This window comes from Melopsittacus undulatus, chromosome 6 (assembly GCF_012275295.1).
Source record: "Melopsittacus undulatus isolate bMelUnd1 chromosome 6, bMelUnd1.mat.Z, whole genome shotgun sequence".
NCBI classification, from domain to species: domain Eukaryota; kingdom Metazoa; phylum Chordata; class Aves; order Psittaciformes; family Psittaculidae; genus Melopsittacus; species Melopsittacus undulatus.
Genome location: NC_047532.1, coordinates 49,947,138 through 49,966,071, shown reverse-complemented (window position 1 = coordinate 49,966,071; position 18,934 = coordinate 49,947,138). Strand labels below are relative to the sequence as shown.

At 39.1% G+C, this 18,934-nt stretch overlaps 1 protein-coding gene across 1 annotated transcript in view; it reads left to right on the top strand.

The window, feature by feature from the left end:
* HMCN1 (hemicentin 1) overlaps positions 1 to 18,934 on the top strand; it is a 209,674-nt gene that overhangs the window by 42,561 nt on the left and 148,179 nt on the right. Inside the window, exons 5-6 of the mRNA XM_034064292.1 lie at positions 10,575 to 10,746; positions 12,405 to 12,511. Coding sequence (XP_033920183.1) covers positions 10,575 to 10,746; positions 12,405 to 12,511 — 279 coding nt within the window. The remainder of the gene's footprint in view (positions 1 to 10,574; positions 10,747 to 12,404; positions 12,512 to 18,934) is intronic.

Genomic DNA, 18,934 nt, shown 5'->3' with positions numbered 1-18,934 from the left:
GCCAGAAGGCTTCCAGGAGAACAGCCTTTAGAATAAGGAGCAGTTCTGTGGTCTGAGGATTCCTGTGGCTTTACTGCTCTTTATAAGAGTGCAGTATTAGCTTTAAATGAGCATTTTGTTAGCAAGGAAAGAATTACTAATGAGCCTGGACAAAAGTGATCCTCACATCATGGACAGATAGGTGTGAGCTAGCATGTTTCCACTGTTACAAAGTGACTGTGGTAACTTTTTAATTCAGGTTATTCTTTCAACAGCTCTGCTGACCTACTGATAATCTTGATTGCTGACCCGCAGTCTTGAATTACTATTTTCTTTGAAAACTCCAATGAATCTTAGAGGCAGAAATGAAATTTCAATAGTGCATGAGAAAATAATTTGGAGAGAGATGAAATCACATGTTAGTTATCTGGGGAGCTGGAATTGTTTATAAATGTTATAAATATTTTTCCTTGGACTTCCTGGTATAAGGCAATAACTAGATGAGAAATTTTTTTTAATTAAAAAGTTACTTCAGTTTGTTCTTTTTTCTTTCTTTCCTGGAATTTGAACAATGAGAAATAAATTTGAATGAGTATTGGAGGTAAATTGCAGTTTTCTACTGTTGTTATCTAGAAATATTGAAGTTCTTATTGGGGATATTATAAGGTATTGGCAATGATGATCAAAAAGAGGAACTTCCAAATGATTTATCCTCCAAAAGTTAGTCTGTGGAAAAGAAATTAGTAGTTGGAATTATGTAGTTCCTGACCTGCGTTTTGCTCTTATTTGTGTATGAAGGGTAAAACATGTCTTTATGAGGCTCCATAGAATCCCTTTTTACAGAAGGGATGCTGCCAATGGGAAATGCTCTTTGCCAGGATTGAAGTTTTAGGATAAAGTTTTTATTCCGTTGCTCTGTTTTTGTTTTCTTCTGGTGTTCAGAGGTGAAAGTGAGCAGAAAAAGCCACTTGTAGGTGGTAGACAACACCATGCTCTTAAGTGTTGCTGGCATGAACTGTGGTGTTGCTGCCTACCCTTGGCTTCTGAATTTCTTGGCACTTTCCTGTTTCCAAAAATACCAGCTTCTGTTTGAATGGTTAGTCTGCCTTTGAGTAAGAGGCAGACTTTAAGCAGGGGATTTCAGTAGCCACTTTCCCCTCCTGCCTGTCTCATCTTGTCGTTTACTTTGAGCAAATAATGGACTCCTCATCTGCAGCTAGATGGCCTGTGGTCTGCACAAGAGCCAGAGACTGGTATCAACAAGTGATGATAGCAGTAGGTGCTAATTCTGGCAGGGATTTTTGAGGAAGAGGGAAGAACACACTGTTCCATATAATTGTATCTTTATTCAGTGACCTGTAAGAGATTGCCTAGGTAAAAAAACTCCTCAAAATCGCTTTCAGAAGTCTTTCACAATACCTGCTGAACAATTTGCATTAAAAACAAAACCAAAAGACTCTGAAATAGTTTTAGTGATCACGGATCTTACATAAAGCTGTGTCTGGCCTAAGGGACTGTGAAAATGAGTTGGCTATAACACTCATGCCAAATATGACGTTTGCTGCAGATTTCAGTTCTGGATCAGAAATCCTACTTTCAAGGAGCATCTCCACCAATGAATGGATGAAAATGAACAGGAGATGTAGTAATCTGCATCAGCTGTTCATGCTATATCCTTCAGGCAAGATTCAACAGAAACAAACCTTATCCTCCTTCTTATCTGATTAGTCAAAATGATGTATAAAGACTGAAGTTTATAAATGCTAAAACATATTGATTGTTTTGGGCCTAGAGACAGCTAATGCTGAATTGTAAATTAGGAAAGATCTATAAAGTCACTGACTGAATACCCTGCCAAACTAGTGTCTTGTTTTGTTAAAACATTCTTGATTGCTCTACCCTAGAAAAACCCCAAACAAAGCTATTTTTAGCATATAAAGTTTCAAACCATTGCTTTCATGCTTGCCCTTTGTGCTGTAAGTGGTGAATGAAGCAATATAAGCTACAAGGAAGGCAATAAAACAATACCTGATATTTATCCAATGCCTATGTTATCGAGAAGACTAAGACAGCTTATTGCCCTTTTTTCACTTCTGACAATGATGTTATGATCTCAAATATTACAATTAACTTGGTCACTATTATTGTCAGTTGAGAAAGTTGTGTTGGGTTCTTTCCATCAAAGCATGTATATATGAAGATATAAGTATCTTCATTTATTTGTTGAAGCTCTTCTAACAGTACGAGAGGAAAGTCATATTTTGACAAACTTGCCATGGTTTCTGTGCATTAGATTAATAGAATATTCTTAAAGTCCAAAATATGAGTTCTGCTTTTATTATATAATTCTCTTAGATTTTTTTCCCCTTTATTTGGGGTATTAGGTGTACCACCATCTTCAGGGGTAATTCTAGACTAAAAAACCGTAATAGGTATCTAATAGAGGCCAAATATGTTTTCATCATATTTGGTAAAATCTGATTCATTATCTGATTCTAGGTCTGTAAGGGAAGAAGTGTATTTTGTAATCTGAGCCCTTAAAAGGGAAAGGTTTATGTTCAGATTTTACTTTCAAAGTACTTTTAAAATCTTGAGCATGCTCCTGTACTCAAATTCCAATTGAATGGTCTTTGCTTAATAGTTTTTCAAGCTGCTCTCTAGTTTTGATTTGTCTTTTTGTTTTGTTTTTTTTTGTTTTTTTTTTTTTTTATCATCTTACTGAATTAGTTCCAAAATTAATGTCTTTCCATTCAAAAGAACTGTGCCATTCTCATTTTGGGTCCAGTGTCTTGGAAATGTAGTTATACTTGTTTTAGCAAGGCATTTAAGTCCTGATTCTGAAGGCATTTTTTTAGAGTGAGATTTCCTTGCCTGTGGTGAGGTTGCAGAGGTTTAATTCTTCTGTTAGGAACAGAATCTATATTTCCATAGCCATATACAATTTAATTGTATCTTTTCAGAAAGTACTAATTTTGACTTGATGTTATATGACACCACACTTACTTATTCACCTCATAACAGAGTTTTGTAAGGAAATTCCCGTAAACAGTTCTGATGCCTAAAGGTTTGAACTGATGCCATAATTAGTGTTAACATGAACAGTGATCATCATCAGAGTATGAATTTGGTACAGCTTAAAAACAGTGGAGATTATTTAGTCATTGGTGGTTCACACCATGCCTCCAGGTAATTTTGATTGTTTGTGGTTAAAATGAGTCATTACTGTGTCTGAGTTGTATGGATAAAGCTGGAAGTTCACAAGAACTGAAAGTGAATAGTAGTTTTCCATTTCTTCTAGTATTGAAACACTTTATTTTTCTTATTCTAGCCTTCCTGCAGGAAGGGAGAATTTTCTGTAGGCTGCTTAAAAATGCAGAACTGAGAACATTGTGTTGACTTTGGTGGAAAAAAGGATTTTGCAGAGACTTGAAAGGTGGATGAGACTGAAGGGGTGGGGGATGGGGAAGATGTTTGAATAGGTAAGAAGTCTGTGAATAAAGTGCTGATGTGAATGAGATGAGGAGGGGACTGAAGACAGGGATAGGGCAAGACTGGTAACAGAACATGTTAAAAAGAATGGTACAAAAAGATAATTCTTGAAAGGAAAGTACAGAAGGTTAATGTCTGTAAGATCACATGGATGTGAAATGTAATCCACTATTCTTCACACTCATGAATGCTTTGCTGTGAATGCAAGTCTCAAAAACCCAATGGAAAAGCATCCTATTTCTCCTGACTGCTGGTTCACACAGTGAATGGCAACTTGGGAGTTATGCTAACACAGCTTAGGTTAATGTTGAAGGTCTGTAGTGTGTTGTGAACAGGGTGTATATTTGGATGATGCTACATGAGGAAGCTATTGTGAATTTTGTTTCACTTTGTTAAAAACCTAAAAGGCCCCTCCACTGTTTTACAAGAATAATAGGAAAATGACAAAGCCAAAACCTCAAAATTACACCTTACAAAAAAGGTTTCTTGCATAGTTCTCTTTCTTACCCTTTCTTCTCCCACCATCCCAAACAGTCAGAATCCATTTTCATAGGAAAACAATGGCTTCATGGGAGAGACAGCTGAATGCTGCCTTGGATAGTACACTTCTGCTCTGAAGATATGTACTGTACAGTGAATGCCAAACAAGTAAGGGAAAAAAAAGTTACAGCTGTCCTTTCTCCATTTTATATAAAACTTGGGTTTTCTGGAAAAAAAGGAGACTGTGATCATGTGCATAAGGACTGTCATGAACAAACTGCAAAAGGATATTGTAATGACAGTTGAAAGGAGGCATGCTTAATCCTTATGTTTCCTAACTTTGAGGAGCTTGACATCCAACACTAAAAATATGCTTTGTTTATGACTTGTTTTTTTGGTATAAATTTCACATGCACTGAACCATATTTTTAGATGTGCTTTTAAAAGCATTATTAAAACTTTTTTCCCTTTGGATGGAAGAGAAAAATAAGTATAGTAAGTGCATATACTTAAGCAATGAAACAGTTAACTTCAAATCCTGTTGCTTTGACTGTTGGAGAAATATTGAGACCCAGAGTAAACAAATGGGAATAGAGACCATGCTCCATAGATTTTTCCAGGTTTCAGTATGCATTCCAAGAAATGACCTGACAGCAGGGCAGGTTGCTAGAACAAAATCTCTGGAGGAATGTTAGAAATTATTTCTGTATTTGCCCTTCCCCCTCAAATGATATTAATCAAGTCACATTTTGGCAGAACAACAAAGCTGCTGTTGTTCTGGGGGCTTTCTGTAAGGGTCCCAATGGCAAAAAAAAACCAACCCACAACAATTTACTTCCAAACCAGTGTTACAACAGTATTGCAAACCTCTGAGGAACAACAGAGTTGGGAAATGGATCTCCCGGAGTTGCCTATTGAACTTTGGGGAAAAATTTAACTATACAAGCAAGTTACTGCCAGACTTAAGGCAGCTGGGTTATTCTGTTGCTTTGCATTTTTATTTCTGAAATTGAAAAACTGTTAGAAACTGAAGTCAGGTTCTACTCTGAATTTAAGACTCTTACATGTTCTCAGTAGCTTCTGCTATATACTTGGATTCACACTAAAGGTGTTCTTGCTTTCTTTTTTTCTGAAATGACAGTTGCACAATGTAATTCTTCCCTGGGATGATGCATTTTATTTTAAAGGAATTTTAGCTAGGGTTTACAGCATTTGCTGTCATATTTAAGTACTTGATTGCTTTATCTGTTCACATAACACTCCTGTGTGGTGTGGCTAATGTAACAACTTCGAAGTTACGCAAAGTAATTGCACAAACTAAAAATATAAGAATGACAAACCCCTTGTTAACTTATTCTGTACAATTATAGGAGCTGAAAGGTTTAAAAATCATACTTTATATAGCTAGATCAATATGAATGTATATATAAATGTATAAGAAATTACATTTCCATGTGCCTGAGGTCAGTCATAGCTAGCATAATGTGTGCTTGAGAGCCCATGCATAAAGCTTAGTGTTGGTTAGACTTCCCTCAAGATCCTGAGCCAGCCCCACTTGACTTACTGTGAATACAAAATAAAAATATAAAACATATATGTCTGCTCTTCAGAGCTTCATAGATTTCAAAAGCAAACTCCTGTTACTCTGAAAAAAAAAGGAATTGATAAGAGTTACAGAAGTTGGAGGTACTTCTTTTAGAATCTTGTCAGTGATTTGTTTCATGAACTCACTACTCAGCTGTTGGAATGAAAGAAAAAAGATCAAACTCTCAACTGTATGCTGGGTAGAAGAGTTCAATCCTCTAACCACTACCTCTTTTTGAAAAATCCATGACAGCTAGTCCCTGTCATCTTCCACTTTATGTGCCCCAAAAGACAAGGAAAGATAATAGAACTGTGTGTCATTAATACTGAAAGATAATCAGAACCAGAAGAACATTATGATGTGCTTCAAGAGCACGCATCGGTGTTCTCATTCTGTAAGATGCACAGATGACAACCTATTATCCTTGAAATTTGTTACACACCTGAGATGAAACTATAGCAATACTTCTCTTTTAATTTTCCATTTATTCCATTAGGTAAATTATCAAACTGTAGTAGGTGACCAAAAGCGTCTACAAGGCACTTGCATAGTGGAAGACTGGTTTCATTTATAATAAAAACCATCTTGGTGAAGATTTAAAACAGAGAAGTTTGACCTCAGTCTCTGTTCAGGACTCAGATTGGATCTTGGTAAATGTTCAAATATTTTTACATCCCCAGAATTTGTTTTCATTGCCTGCAAATTATCTAGTTCCAGCAGGACCACAAAACAGTGTGTACTCAGTTGAAAATTCCCTTAATTCAAACTCAGCTGGTTTAAAGTGGTCCAAAAATACAAGACTGAGGTGTTTGTGGTTTTTTTGTTGTCAGTGTTTTTTTTGTTTGTTTGTTTTTAGCAGTCATTTTGAAGCCTTCTGAAAGCAGATGGATATTAAAAATATCCTCACCTTGATTAAAGCAAGACTGATCCCATACAGTGAATCCTATGTTTGATTCTCTTAGCAAAGAAACCAAAACTTAAAGAGCTGACTGCCTTCCATACTCAGAAATGGTTTATGTCTGGTCACTGGGAACATGCCCAAGAGGCACTCACAGTCTGTATTTTGAAGAAAGGTGGCCCAGCAGAAGTTGAAACCAGTCTTCTTATGCCAGATATGTTTCTTCTGTCCAAAGACCAGTAAAATTCCTTGAAAGAATCAGAGTAGATTCACATTTGCAAGTATCTAGTTTCAGCAATGGATCTGTGAAGAGCTGGGGTGCAAGGTAGGCTCTTCTTTTCCTGATGCTATATGAATTGGTGTTCATATTTTTGTGGTAGTGTTGTTTGAATTGACTTTATGGCTAACTGAAATGACTTAATTGTCATTGACAGGGGAAAGGAGTATATTGAATTCACATCACTTCCTTTAGTGAAAATTCCTTTTCTGATTGAAAATGTTCTTTATTCTCCTGAAGTACATTAGACTGCTGTGCATCATTAAGTGTTGCCTGTAGTTTTTAGTGATAGGCGGCAGTAAAGCAGTTAATTAAAGCCTCATATAATTAAGCTTTGAAATAAGTGAGGAACAATTTCAATGGATCAACTCTCCTGTCTGCCAAAAAAGGATGTCTGGGGCTCAAAAGTATCTGTTTTGACAGATTTTTATTTTTCTTTCATTTGCTTGCTTGTTTCGAAATAAAGGGTTGCATCCTGATAAACTTTCCACTGCCTCCCACATTTGTAAATGTAACATGGTCCTGCAGATTGAAATGAACTATGCTGTGTGAAAGTGAGATTTGTTTTAAAGGAGATCAATAAGATGTAGTAGAGAAAGAGATGTAATTGGAGAAAAAAAAAAAAACCAACAAACACACACAAAAGTCTTAGAGCTGAAAGGACCTGTCTAAAATTCTTTTCCTGAAGTTGTATACTGTGGGGTTTTGGTGTCTGTGGTTTAAGATATTTTCCCCCTCTTTGATGGGTTGTTTTCAATCCAGTTGCTTTTAATTATTCTATGATTCTAATAATCTGGTTTGTAGCATGACCCCAGAAGCACATAAGTAGAGGCAGTGGACTTTAGAAAGGAGAATGAGCAGTTGCAAGGAGGAAAGAGGAAAGGATTCTTTATGCTGCTTGCACCTCAGAAACAATTTTCATACTCATGTGGAATGTTTTGTAAGTTTTAGTAATGTTTACAGATTGATCTAGGTAGAATTTCCATTAGTGTTTTCTAGCTTGTATTCACAGTGAAATAATGGTTTTAATAGAAAACAAAAGAAGTGATAAAGAATATTTCATGATGTTAAAGTATGGAAATGAACTAAGCTGCTGAAAGCTTAGACTTTCTAACTGTTTCCAAGTGTGAGTAGTAAGCACAGAACTAGTCCATGACTGCTGGAATATGTGGGTTGCCATCTCCACCTTACCAATTGCTGTGGTTGGTGTTTCCTGCTTAGGAAGAGGCATGTCAGATTGATGATCAGGAGTTGCGGATGAGGTAGTGATTACTAGAAGCCCCCTAAAACATGTTATGGGAGCTAAAACTGTTACCTCATATTGTTGTTAAAACAAATGAACAAAACATCTGCAAACCAAAGCCCCCCAAACCAAAAAGTAATTTGAAAAGAACAGATCAGGGTGTTTTTCTTCTATCATATCTATGTTACACTGTCATTTTACCAAATTTCTAGCCTGTTATATCAGGGTGTTTTTCTTCTATCATATCTATGTTACACTGTCATTTTACCAAATTTCTAGCCTGTTATATTAACCCTTCTGAGCTTAAGAAATAATTTTGTATATAATTACCAATGTGATTCCAATTCCTGTAAAGATGCTTTACCTTGTAACTTGATTTCATTAGGGACTATAGTGATAGGACAAGGGGTAATGAGTTAAAACTTAAACAGGGGGCAGTTTAGATTGGATATAAGGAGGAAGTTCTTTACTGTTAGGGTGGTGAGGCAGTGGAATGGGTTGCCCAGGGAAGTTGTGAATGCTCCATCCCTGGCAGTGTTCAAGGCCAGGCTGGACAGAGCCATGGTTTAGTGTGAGGTGTTCCTGCCCATGGCAGGGGGATTGGAGCTAAATGATCTTAAGGTCCTTTCCAACCCTAACTGTACTATGATTCTATGATTTATTTTGCTTAAGTCTCTTGAAATGACTTTCAGCTAGACTGGAAAATTTCTTTCTTCTGAAAATTCATATTTTACAATCAGTTTAAAAACTTACCCATGGAGCTAAGATTCTGGAATAAAATGGAAACTTTTCCATATACCGAATACAAAAAAGTGTCATGCTCATTTCTATATATAGTGAGTAGAACAGATTGACGTTTCTTTTGGAAGCATTTTTGGAACCAAATGTATAATTTCTAAAGGTGAAACTTAAAATTGGCTGGATCTTTCTGAAGCCTGTTGCAGGCTTGTCTAAAGTAAACACAGTTCCTGAATAGCTGGTGTCACTAGCTATTGCAGAAACTGTATTTCTCTCATGTCATGTTATTTTGTGGATTTCGAGTAGTTAATAGTTAATTTTACAGTTACTTTTTTCTGTTCCTTTGAAAGCATGCCCAAGTACCTTGCTTGCTCAGACCCTTATGTAGAGTGCACACATTCTTGTTACATGGTCAATGCTGTTTCACTTCACATTGTGTTGGGGGCATTCAGCATGTCTCAGGTTAGACATTACTGATAGGGGAGGACAGTAATATATAAAAATGTTCCCCCACCATTTCAAATGCATTTTGAATTATGCCCTTCACTTATTTAAACTTCTTTCACATTTGCACAAAGGTTGCTGAGCATTCATACTATAACACATAACAAGCACACTTTTATTTAAAACACACTAGAATCTAATTTCTATCACAAAGCTATCTTACACAGAAACCTAGGGTATAACTCATATTTTTAAATTGAGAAAGTATGCAAATTATGCCCAACAAGCCAAGGAAAAGGCTTTTCTGGTCTAGTGTGTTGAATGGAGTCCTAGAACTAAAGACTTATTCTTAAGCTCTCTATTGTTGACAGGTGACAGGTTAGTTTATTGTTGGTTTCCAAGTCTTGCCCACTGATCAGCTGAACTGGTGTAACTGAACACTCCTTTAAAAGATGTGGTTAACTATTTTGACAGACCAGGTGTTTTTTGGGGGGGAGGTTGGGTTTTTGATTGCAGTGGGCTAGTCTTGACTAACACCCGAGCTCCCACTCTGCTGCTTGCTCACTCCCTGCAGCTGGGCAATGAGAGAAAATACGTGGAATGGGTGAGAAACATTCTGGGTCAAGAAAAGACAGGGAAATAACTTATCAATCACCACTGAGGGCAAAACAAACTTGACTTAAAGAAAATTACTTTGTTGCCAATTGAAATAGATACTCAATTACTCATTCAGGTAGTGGGAAACAAACAAGTATGAACACCTTTCTCTACTATTTCCCAAGCTCAACTTCACTCCTTTGTTTTCTCTTGAAAAAGGTGATACAGACCTTTGCTTTTCCCCCATTTCTTCCCCTTCTCGTCTTCCTCCCTTGGTAATCATTGGTTGAAATGTTTAAAGTTAAGGACTATAATTCTGTAAGGCACACATTGTTCCGCTATACTCTGCCCTGCATGATGTGCCTAATAGCAATTAGTATTAGGTGTTTGGGGGGCTTGGGGTGGAAATTGAAATAGTCCATAGATTAGTCAGTATATATGAATAAGGGAGCTTTCCTTCTTGCTTCAGGTAATTAGAAGTTAGTTGATGACCACAAATATGCATAGATTCGTATCCCTAATTCATTTTTAAAAGTGTACACTTGGGTGTTGTGTAGAGGTGTATCCAGGTCTATACCTGTACTCTTTTAAACATCATGTTGATTGTGGCTTCAAGTAGTATCTTCTATTAAAATATACATTACTACTCTGTTTGCTCATGTTGATGTGGTAGCTGCATGTCATAACACAGTATGATCATAGGTGCGATCACAGTACGATCTTCTATTATAATAGAAGTTAACATAGAATCTCTAGAAGACAGTCAAGACAGTATTTCAACAGAAAATATTTCAACAGCAAATACTGCTGACAGCATAATAACAACTGTTGTTTTTTCTTCTAGGTATTAAAATGGGTCGAAGAAGCTGTTCAAGCCTCCAAAGTGCATCTCTTGTCTACAGACCATTTGACAATGGCTGTAAATACTTGGCAGATCCCTTTTGATCCAAGTCTGAAAGAGGTTACAGTGTCCTTGAGTGGTCCTTCACCAGCAATTGAAATTCATGATCCATTAGGTGAAGTAGTTTATACCTTCTTTTGTAATAACAAAAAGAGGTAAATAAAAAAACCCTAATCTCTACTGCTTCCAATAGGGAAACATTCTAGAACACTTCCACATTCTGAAAACCAATATCAATGTTTCAAGATATTTTAAATTTTGTTTCATTTTTTAAATATAGCATCTTTTAATATTTGTGCTACTGACATTAAAGTTAATCTAGGAGTTCCAATTCTTTGGGAGGAAACTGGAAATCTCCCTGTTTTGATCACTTCATTTCAGCTCCATCTACTTTCTTACTGTTAGTCCTTGTATTCCAAATTTCTGGACACTTTTGTTTTTCATGTATTTATGTAGTCACTGCACCATTGTTTAAGTGTTATACATGATGGTTGTATTTTATGTGGTGAAAGATAAACTGAGCTCTAGATTCTTTGAACCGTAATCAAACCCTGTCTTGTGTCCATCTCTAGCTGAACCATGTCTGAGAACGCAACGGCAGAATTGGATATTAATTTGTAATTGAAGGCATTTTTTTAACAAATCTACTGTTTGTTGTTATGTTGATGCTTTAGAAACCTGGAACTGGAGATAAATTCAGATCATACTTTATCTTCTCTGAATGGCTGTTGGCTAAGGTTATAGCTAAAGTTTTGTTATCTTCTAAATACTTTATGCATTAAATGAATTCCCTGCAATATAACCTTTTCTGTCCTCCACTAAGACATTCTTGTTTGTTTTCAAGAAAGAAAATTGCTTATACTGTGTCTCTTCAAACTATGATAATGCACAATCCTGGGTGCAACTGTCAAGCTTAGCTGAAGTTGGCCCCATCTGTATGTTTTCCTTAGCTGAAGTTGACACCTCATCTATCTGTTTTCCTTTCTTATTGGTCAGCTCCATGCACATAAATCCACATAGTTTCACTGAAGTTAGTTGGGGCATATCTAAAAAGACCTTAAAAGTTGATGATGGTACATCCCATTCTCAACTTCAGCTTTCCCTTTAGTGCTGATGGTACTTCATAGTTAGCCTTGAGGGAGAAAAATGCCTCTATAGAGAACTAGTTCCTGCATGCAACCATCATATATTTGTATGTACAGGTCTACATATAAAGTGTGGTGCAGTATGAAAATTTATACTCTTTAATGGATGTCTAACAGACTGCTAAGTCCCTGTGAATATTTTGTATGTATTCCTTCTTTTAGTCACAGGCTTATGCTCCTCTGCCAGGAGAACCTGGCTTGTCAGTATTTTTTACTGTGGAATATATCTCGCTTGAAATAAGCCTTAGAGGGTGGAAGAGTAAGTGGGCTGGCTGTTAGGTTAGGGCAAGTCTAAGATATCCTTCAGGGGCGTTTGCTTCTGTGCTGCCTTTTTTTCACTGAAGGTATTTTCTGTGAATAAGACAAGTTATTTTTTCTTATAACTGGGTTGGTTTCCCACAGCTTTGTATTGCTGAAGGCTGTATCAGTTTTCCCAAGTGAATGAAAAGAGTGAAAATAAATGAGCATTTTTAGTATTTTAGCAAAGTATTACAGGGAATTTTGACTGTTGTAAATTGTCATTCACTGCTAAGTAGTAAGTCAAATATCAAAAATGCACCAGTACAGAAAAACAATACTGTAGTTACTCCCTGTTTTGTTTTGTTTTTTGCTTTTTTTTTTTTTTTAGGCAAGCAGATCAGTAAAGGATCAGGACTGAATGAACTGCTAAATATCCACAACTCTGCAAAGGTAGTAAATGTCAAAGATCCAGAGCCTGGAACATGGACAATTAAGGTAAAAGTATTGCAGAAATCATGCATAACTTGTCCTATAGCTTAAAAGAGGTTTTATATTGATTGACTATATTTAACATAGATACTCATCGATGTTTGTTTCATAATAAATATCCTTTCTGACCTATATGTTGTGACTTATTTAGAAGGCAGTAGTACACAACTCTTATCAACATAATAACATACTAGATGTTACTACCTTACATCAAATTCTGGGGCCATTCTTTCCTTTGTATGGCAAGAAGATGAAGCAAGCACCAAAATTCTGGACTCCAGTGTAGAGGGAGCAGGCACTTTGGTAGGGTCTTTGCTGTGTGTAACATATTTGGAAGATGGGGAGAGGGAGATGATGTGCACTTTTCAGGCCAGAAATTACATTAGTAGGTTCTCAAAGTCAATAAATATACATTCGATTTGAAATCCTTATCAGTAAAGTATTTAAATACTACAGTATGGTAAATAAACTTGCTCACGTGAGAGCTATCCTAGCACATAGAGTTGCATGAATGCACCCTAAAGGAGTTGGAAATGTTAAGAAGTTAAGATCAAAATGATCAGCAGCTATACCCAACAAGAAAGAATCATGAACTCTGCTGAAATTATCTTCTTGAAACTGACTGTAGTGACCCCTAGATTGAAACCTATATGAAAGGTTGCTATTCCTACAACAGAATGTAGGAAAATTCTTTGAGTTTTGCTGAAGGATCCTTACACTGGTCACAACTAATATGTACTGAAAAGGATGAAGAGCAATCATACCTGCTGGTTATGATAGTTGTAGCAATCAACCAGCTCCTGGTTAATGATAGATTAACATACTTGCTTCTGAAAAGAAAGAACAAAATATCTTAGTGAGGAAAGGGCCACTTGGAACTATGGTTCTAGAGGATTTTCTCTGGGTGGCAGTGCTAGTTCAAATGTTTGCTGTTGGACACAAGTGAGTGCTGTATCATGGTTGTGAGGCATGTGGTGAAAACATGTAAAGGCAATAACCTTCAAAAGAACTTATGACCTGCTGCTACACAAAGGAGCGTGGGGCTATGAGCTGAAGCCAGTGTAGCTAATAACTTTACCACTCATAGATCAGTAAATGTACGCATAAAACAGGTATAAGTCAGGAACAGAAAGTGGATTGTTTAGACTACCCTTAGCCCTAATTTAGCAGAGATTCAAGTTAATACAATTTAGCAGGCCAAAAACTTGCATACCTGAAACCATAACAGGAAAAAGGGATGAGCAAGAGCACTCTTATTATAATATAGTAAATTCTAAGACACCTTAAAATATGTGCAAGGCTTAGCTGTTTATGTAAAAATCACAGTTTTTAACTATGTTTTGTAGACAAATTATCTTCAAACAAATGCAGTTGAATCTGTACCTTGAGCTGGTTTGTAGTGGACAGCATGTTGTGACACAGGTGTGTAGGGTGGGGGAGAGAAAGGCATGAATAATAAACTACAAGTTTGCGTGTAATCTTTTCAACTCTTGTGTGACTGTGACCTAAATTGACTCATGCTTTGTCTTATTGTTATATACTTTTTTTACGTAGGTAAAGCACCATAATCCCAGCTTTCCTAAATTGATGTGGAAAAAGATCATACTGGTATAGGTCACTTCCAACTGTACTGTTCTATTCTAGAAGTGTAAATACTATAGCATCATTTTTGAGGAAGAAGTCAACTAGAAGTGTAAATACTATAGCGTCATTTTTGAGGAGGAAGTCAGCTGTGTAAGGTACCTTCATAGCCACATTCACAATGAGGTATACTGAATGGATGCATGCTGCATAGGGCTGTGTCCATGACATAAGCACAGAGGGAATTTGAAAATGGCTATTAATTCAAATATAGCTCTGTAGGGATCTATTGATACTGTTGCAGAACTGGAGCTAGAAAACATGTTGAGCACAGCAACTCTATGGAGAATTGTTCGGATATCTGACAATGTTTCTAGGACCATAAACGCTGAAAAACCTGGTACAGAGGTAGCCTGGTGGTCTAGTAACATCAGACATATTGGGAACTGAGAGAACTTTTCCTCCAGTCAGTTCCTCAGTATTGAGCTGCTTGTTCAAGTCCTTTAGGTTAAGCATGCAATCCAGCAAACATTAAGTGCCCTGCAGCACAGAAAAACAGTGCAGAAAAATCAAAACGCCAGTGTGATCTCTCTCTGGCCCTGCATGGCTATTGCTAAGCCGAAACCTTTTGGGATGTGAGCTGAGCCATGTGGAACTACTTGTGTATGCCTGCACTGTGCTGCCCAAATATCTGGATTCCAGTAATTGCTGGAAGAGGAGCTTGTCACTCTTTTAGGCTCAATGTGTAATACCTTTCAGTGCTAATAAGGTTTTCAAAAGCTGAGCCTGGCACTCATCATGGTGCAAACTGCCAAGTGGCTCAGCTGGAATCTGGCCAGCATGCTCAGCTACATGCAAACCAGTCCTGGCTAAAGCATCAGGCTGCTCCTGCAGTGAGGGCCTTTAATTTTTTTGGTTTTGTTTTTCTAAAATCAGCATAATGCTGTTTCCAGTTCTGTGGAGAATAAGGCATTCAAATGTAAGTGGTTTGGGTTAAAAAAAAAAACAACAACCAAAAACCAGTATGGAAAACAGTTGAAATATTGTAATTATCAAAGAATCACAGAATCCCAAGGGTTGGAAGGGACCTCGAAAGATCATCTAGTCCAACCCCCCTGCAAGAGCAGGGAAACCTAGAGTACATCACACAGGAACTTGTCCAGGTGGGTCTTGAATATCTCCAATGTAGAAGACTCCACAACCCCCCTGGGCAACCTGTTCCAGTGCTCTGTCACTCTTACAGTAAAGAAGTTCTTCCTGATGTTAACGTGGAACCTCCTATGCTCCAGTTTACACCCATTGCCCCTTGTCCTATCACTGGATATCACTGAAAAAAGCCTAGCTCCATCATCCTGACACCCACCCTTTACATATTTGTAAACACTGATGAGGTCACCCATCAGTCTCCTCTTCTCCAAGCTAAAGAGACCCAGCTCCCTCAGCCTCTCCTCATAAGGGAGGTGTTCCACTCCCTTCATCATCTTTGTGGCTCTGCGCTGGACTCTTTCAAGCAATTCCCTGTCCTTCTTGAACTGAGGGGCCCAGAACTGGATGCAATATTCCAGATGCGGCCTCACCAAGGCAGAGTAGAGGGGGAGAAGAACCTCTCTTGCCCTACTAACCACACCTTTTCTAATGCACCCGAGGATGCCATTTGCCTTCTTGGCCACAAGGGCACATTGCTGGCTCATGGTCATCCTCCTGTCCACCAGGACCCCCGGGTCCCTTTCCCCTTCACTAGTTTCCAGCAGGTCAACCCCCAACCTGTATATGGGGTTGTTTTTTCCCAGATGCAAGACTCTACACTTGCCCTTGTTGAATTTCATCAAGTTTCTCCTGCCCAACTCTCCAGCCTGTCCGGGTCTCGCTGAATGGCAACACAGCCTTCTGGTGTGTCAGCCACTCCTCCCAATTTAGTGTCATCAGTGAACTTGCTGAGGGTACACTCAATTCCCTCATCCAGGTCGTTGATGAAAATATTAAACAGCACTGGTCCCAGCACCGACCCCTGAGAGACTCCACTAGTTGCAGACCTCCAGCTAGATTCTGTGCCACTGACGACAACTCTCTGCCTTCTTCCTTTCAACAAGTTCTTGATCCACCTCACTACCTGATCATCAAGCCCACACTTCCTTAGCTTATCTATGAGAATGCTGTGGGAGACAGTATCAAATGCTCTACTGAAATCAAGAAAAACCACATTTACCGCTCTACCATCATCCCTCCACCTAGTCACTTCCTCATAGAAGGCTATAAGGTTGGTCAAACATGACTTACCCTTCATAAAACCATGTTAGCTGTTCTTAATAACCCCCTCATCCTTGATATGCCTAGAGATGGCATCAAGAATAAGTTGTTCCATCACCTTTCCAGGGACGGAGATAAGGCTGACCGGTCTATAATTACCCAGGTCCTCCTTCTTGCCCTTCTTATAGACTGGTGTGACATTTGCCATCCTCCAATCCTCAGGCACCCCTCTTGTTTCCCATGACTTACCAAAGATGATGGAGAGTGGCCTAGCAATGACCTCCGCCAGCTCCCTCAGCACCCGTGGGTGCATTCCATCCAGACCCATCAATTTATAGATGTCCAGATTGCATAGCTGATCCCTAACCCAATCCTCATCTACCAAAGCAAACTCCTCCTTTGTCCTGACTCCTTCTGGGGCTATAGGAATCTGGGGCCCCTGGGGAGAGTCTGCAGGAGTAAAGACAGAGGCAAAGAAGGCATTCAGCACCTCTGCCTTTTTTATATCCTCTGTCTCCAGATCACCCACCTCGTTCAACAGTGGGCCTATATTGCCTCTTGTGTTAGTTTTTTATTTGCTATGTATTTGAATAAGCCCTTTCTATTGTCCTTAATGCGACTAGCAAGATTAATTTCCAAGGAGGCCTTAGCTGTCCTAATTGCCTCCCTACATCCTCTAACAACTGTCCTATATTCCTCCTAAGTGGCCAGCCCCTCTTTCCATAATCCATAGATTCTCCTTTTCCACTTGAGTTTGCCCAGCAGCTCCTTGTTTAACCATGCTGGTCTCCTAGATCCCTTACTTGATTTCCTGCCCATTGAGACACTCTGATCCTGAGCTTGGAAGAAGTGGTCCTTGAATGCTGACCAACTATCATGAGCCCCTTTACCGCCTAGTACCCTTTCCCATGAGACTTCCCTTAGCAGTTGATTGAACAGGCCAAAGTTGACCCTTCGGAAATCCAGAACTGTAGCCTTGCTAGGTATTCTATTCCTCCCACACAGGATCCTAAACTCCACCATCTCATGGTCACTGCAGCCAAGGCTGCCATTGACCATCACCACTTCAACCAGACCCTCCTTGTTGGTGAGTACTAAATCTAGCAGTGCTCCTCTCCTAGTTGGTTTGTCCACCATTTGCATTAAGAAGTTATCATCAATGCACTGGAGGAACCTCCTAGACTGTGAATGATTGGCTGTGTGAGTCTTCCAGCAAATATCAGGGTAGTTAAAATCCCCCATGAGGACTAAGGCATGTAGTCGTGAGGCTACTTCCAATTGCCTGTAGAAAGCCTCATCAACTCCTTCGTCCTGATCAGGAGGTCTATTATAGACCCCCACAACTCTATCACCTGTACCAGTCTGTCCCTTAATTCGTACCCACAGACATTCTACTTTCTCCTCATCTGCCCCTGGACAGAACTCAATACATTCTAGTCTCTCTCTCACATAAAGAGCAACTCCACCACCTCGCTTTGCTGAACTATCTTTCCTAAAAAGGACATAGCCATCCATGAGCACATTCCAGTCATGTGAGCTGTCCCACCATGTCTCTGTAATTGCCACCAGATCATAACCTTTAGACCGCACACAGACTTCTAACTCCTCCTGTTTATTCCCCATGCTGTGTGCATTGGTGTACAGGCATTTCAGGGAGCGAGCAGAGCTCGCTGATGGCACCCTTGGGAGGCAGGAGGCCTTCTGGTCTTCATTAATACTAGAGCAATGCTCCACTAGTTCAAATCCAGCTATAACCCCCTCGCACTTTGAATCTAACCTGAAGCTCTGTGAGTGAGCTCTGCTAACTCTTGTCCTAGTACCGTTTTTCACCTGCGGGACATGGTCTAAACAGCTACCCTTTCCCACAAATGAAACAATAGATTGATAGTCCTCCCTAGTCCACTATCCTTCAAGCCCTAGCATGTTTCTCTTGAGCTTGTCCCCAACAGGCCCAGTTAAATCCCCTTCCCCCTTCATATCTAGTTTAAAGCCCTATCAATAAACCCTGCTAACCCCTGCCCCAAAACCCTTTTCCCCCTCTGGGACTGGTGTATCCCACCTGCCACCAGCAAACCAGGTATCTCTTACAGCAGCCCATGATTGAAAACCCCAAAACTGCCTTTGGCGCCAGTCACGTAGCCATACATTAATCTGCAGACTCTTCCTATTTATCTCTTCACCCTTGCTTGTAACAGGTATGGAGGCAAACACCACTTGCGCTCCAGACCCTTTAACCAGCCGTCCCAGGGCCCTGAAGTCTCTCTTCATTGCCCTTGCCCTTCTTGTAATAATTTCATCACTGCCAACCTGAAAAACCAGCAGCGGATAGTAGTCAGAGGGCTGCACCAGATCAGAGAGTTTCTTTTTAACATCTCTAATACGAGCCCCAGGTAGGCAGCAGACTTCCCTGTGGGATGGATCTGGTCGACAAATGGGCCTTTCTGTTCCTCTCACAAGGGAGTCACCCACCACAATTACTCTTCTTTTCTTCTTGGTTGGGGAAGTTCTAAGGCATGGGGGTGAGTGACAAGCCCTAGGTGACTCACTAGATAGATGTACCTCTCCATCTCCATTTAACTGGCCCTCTAGTTCCAAGACCTC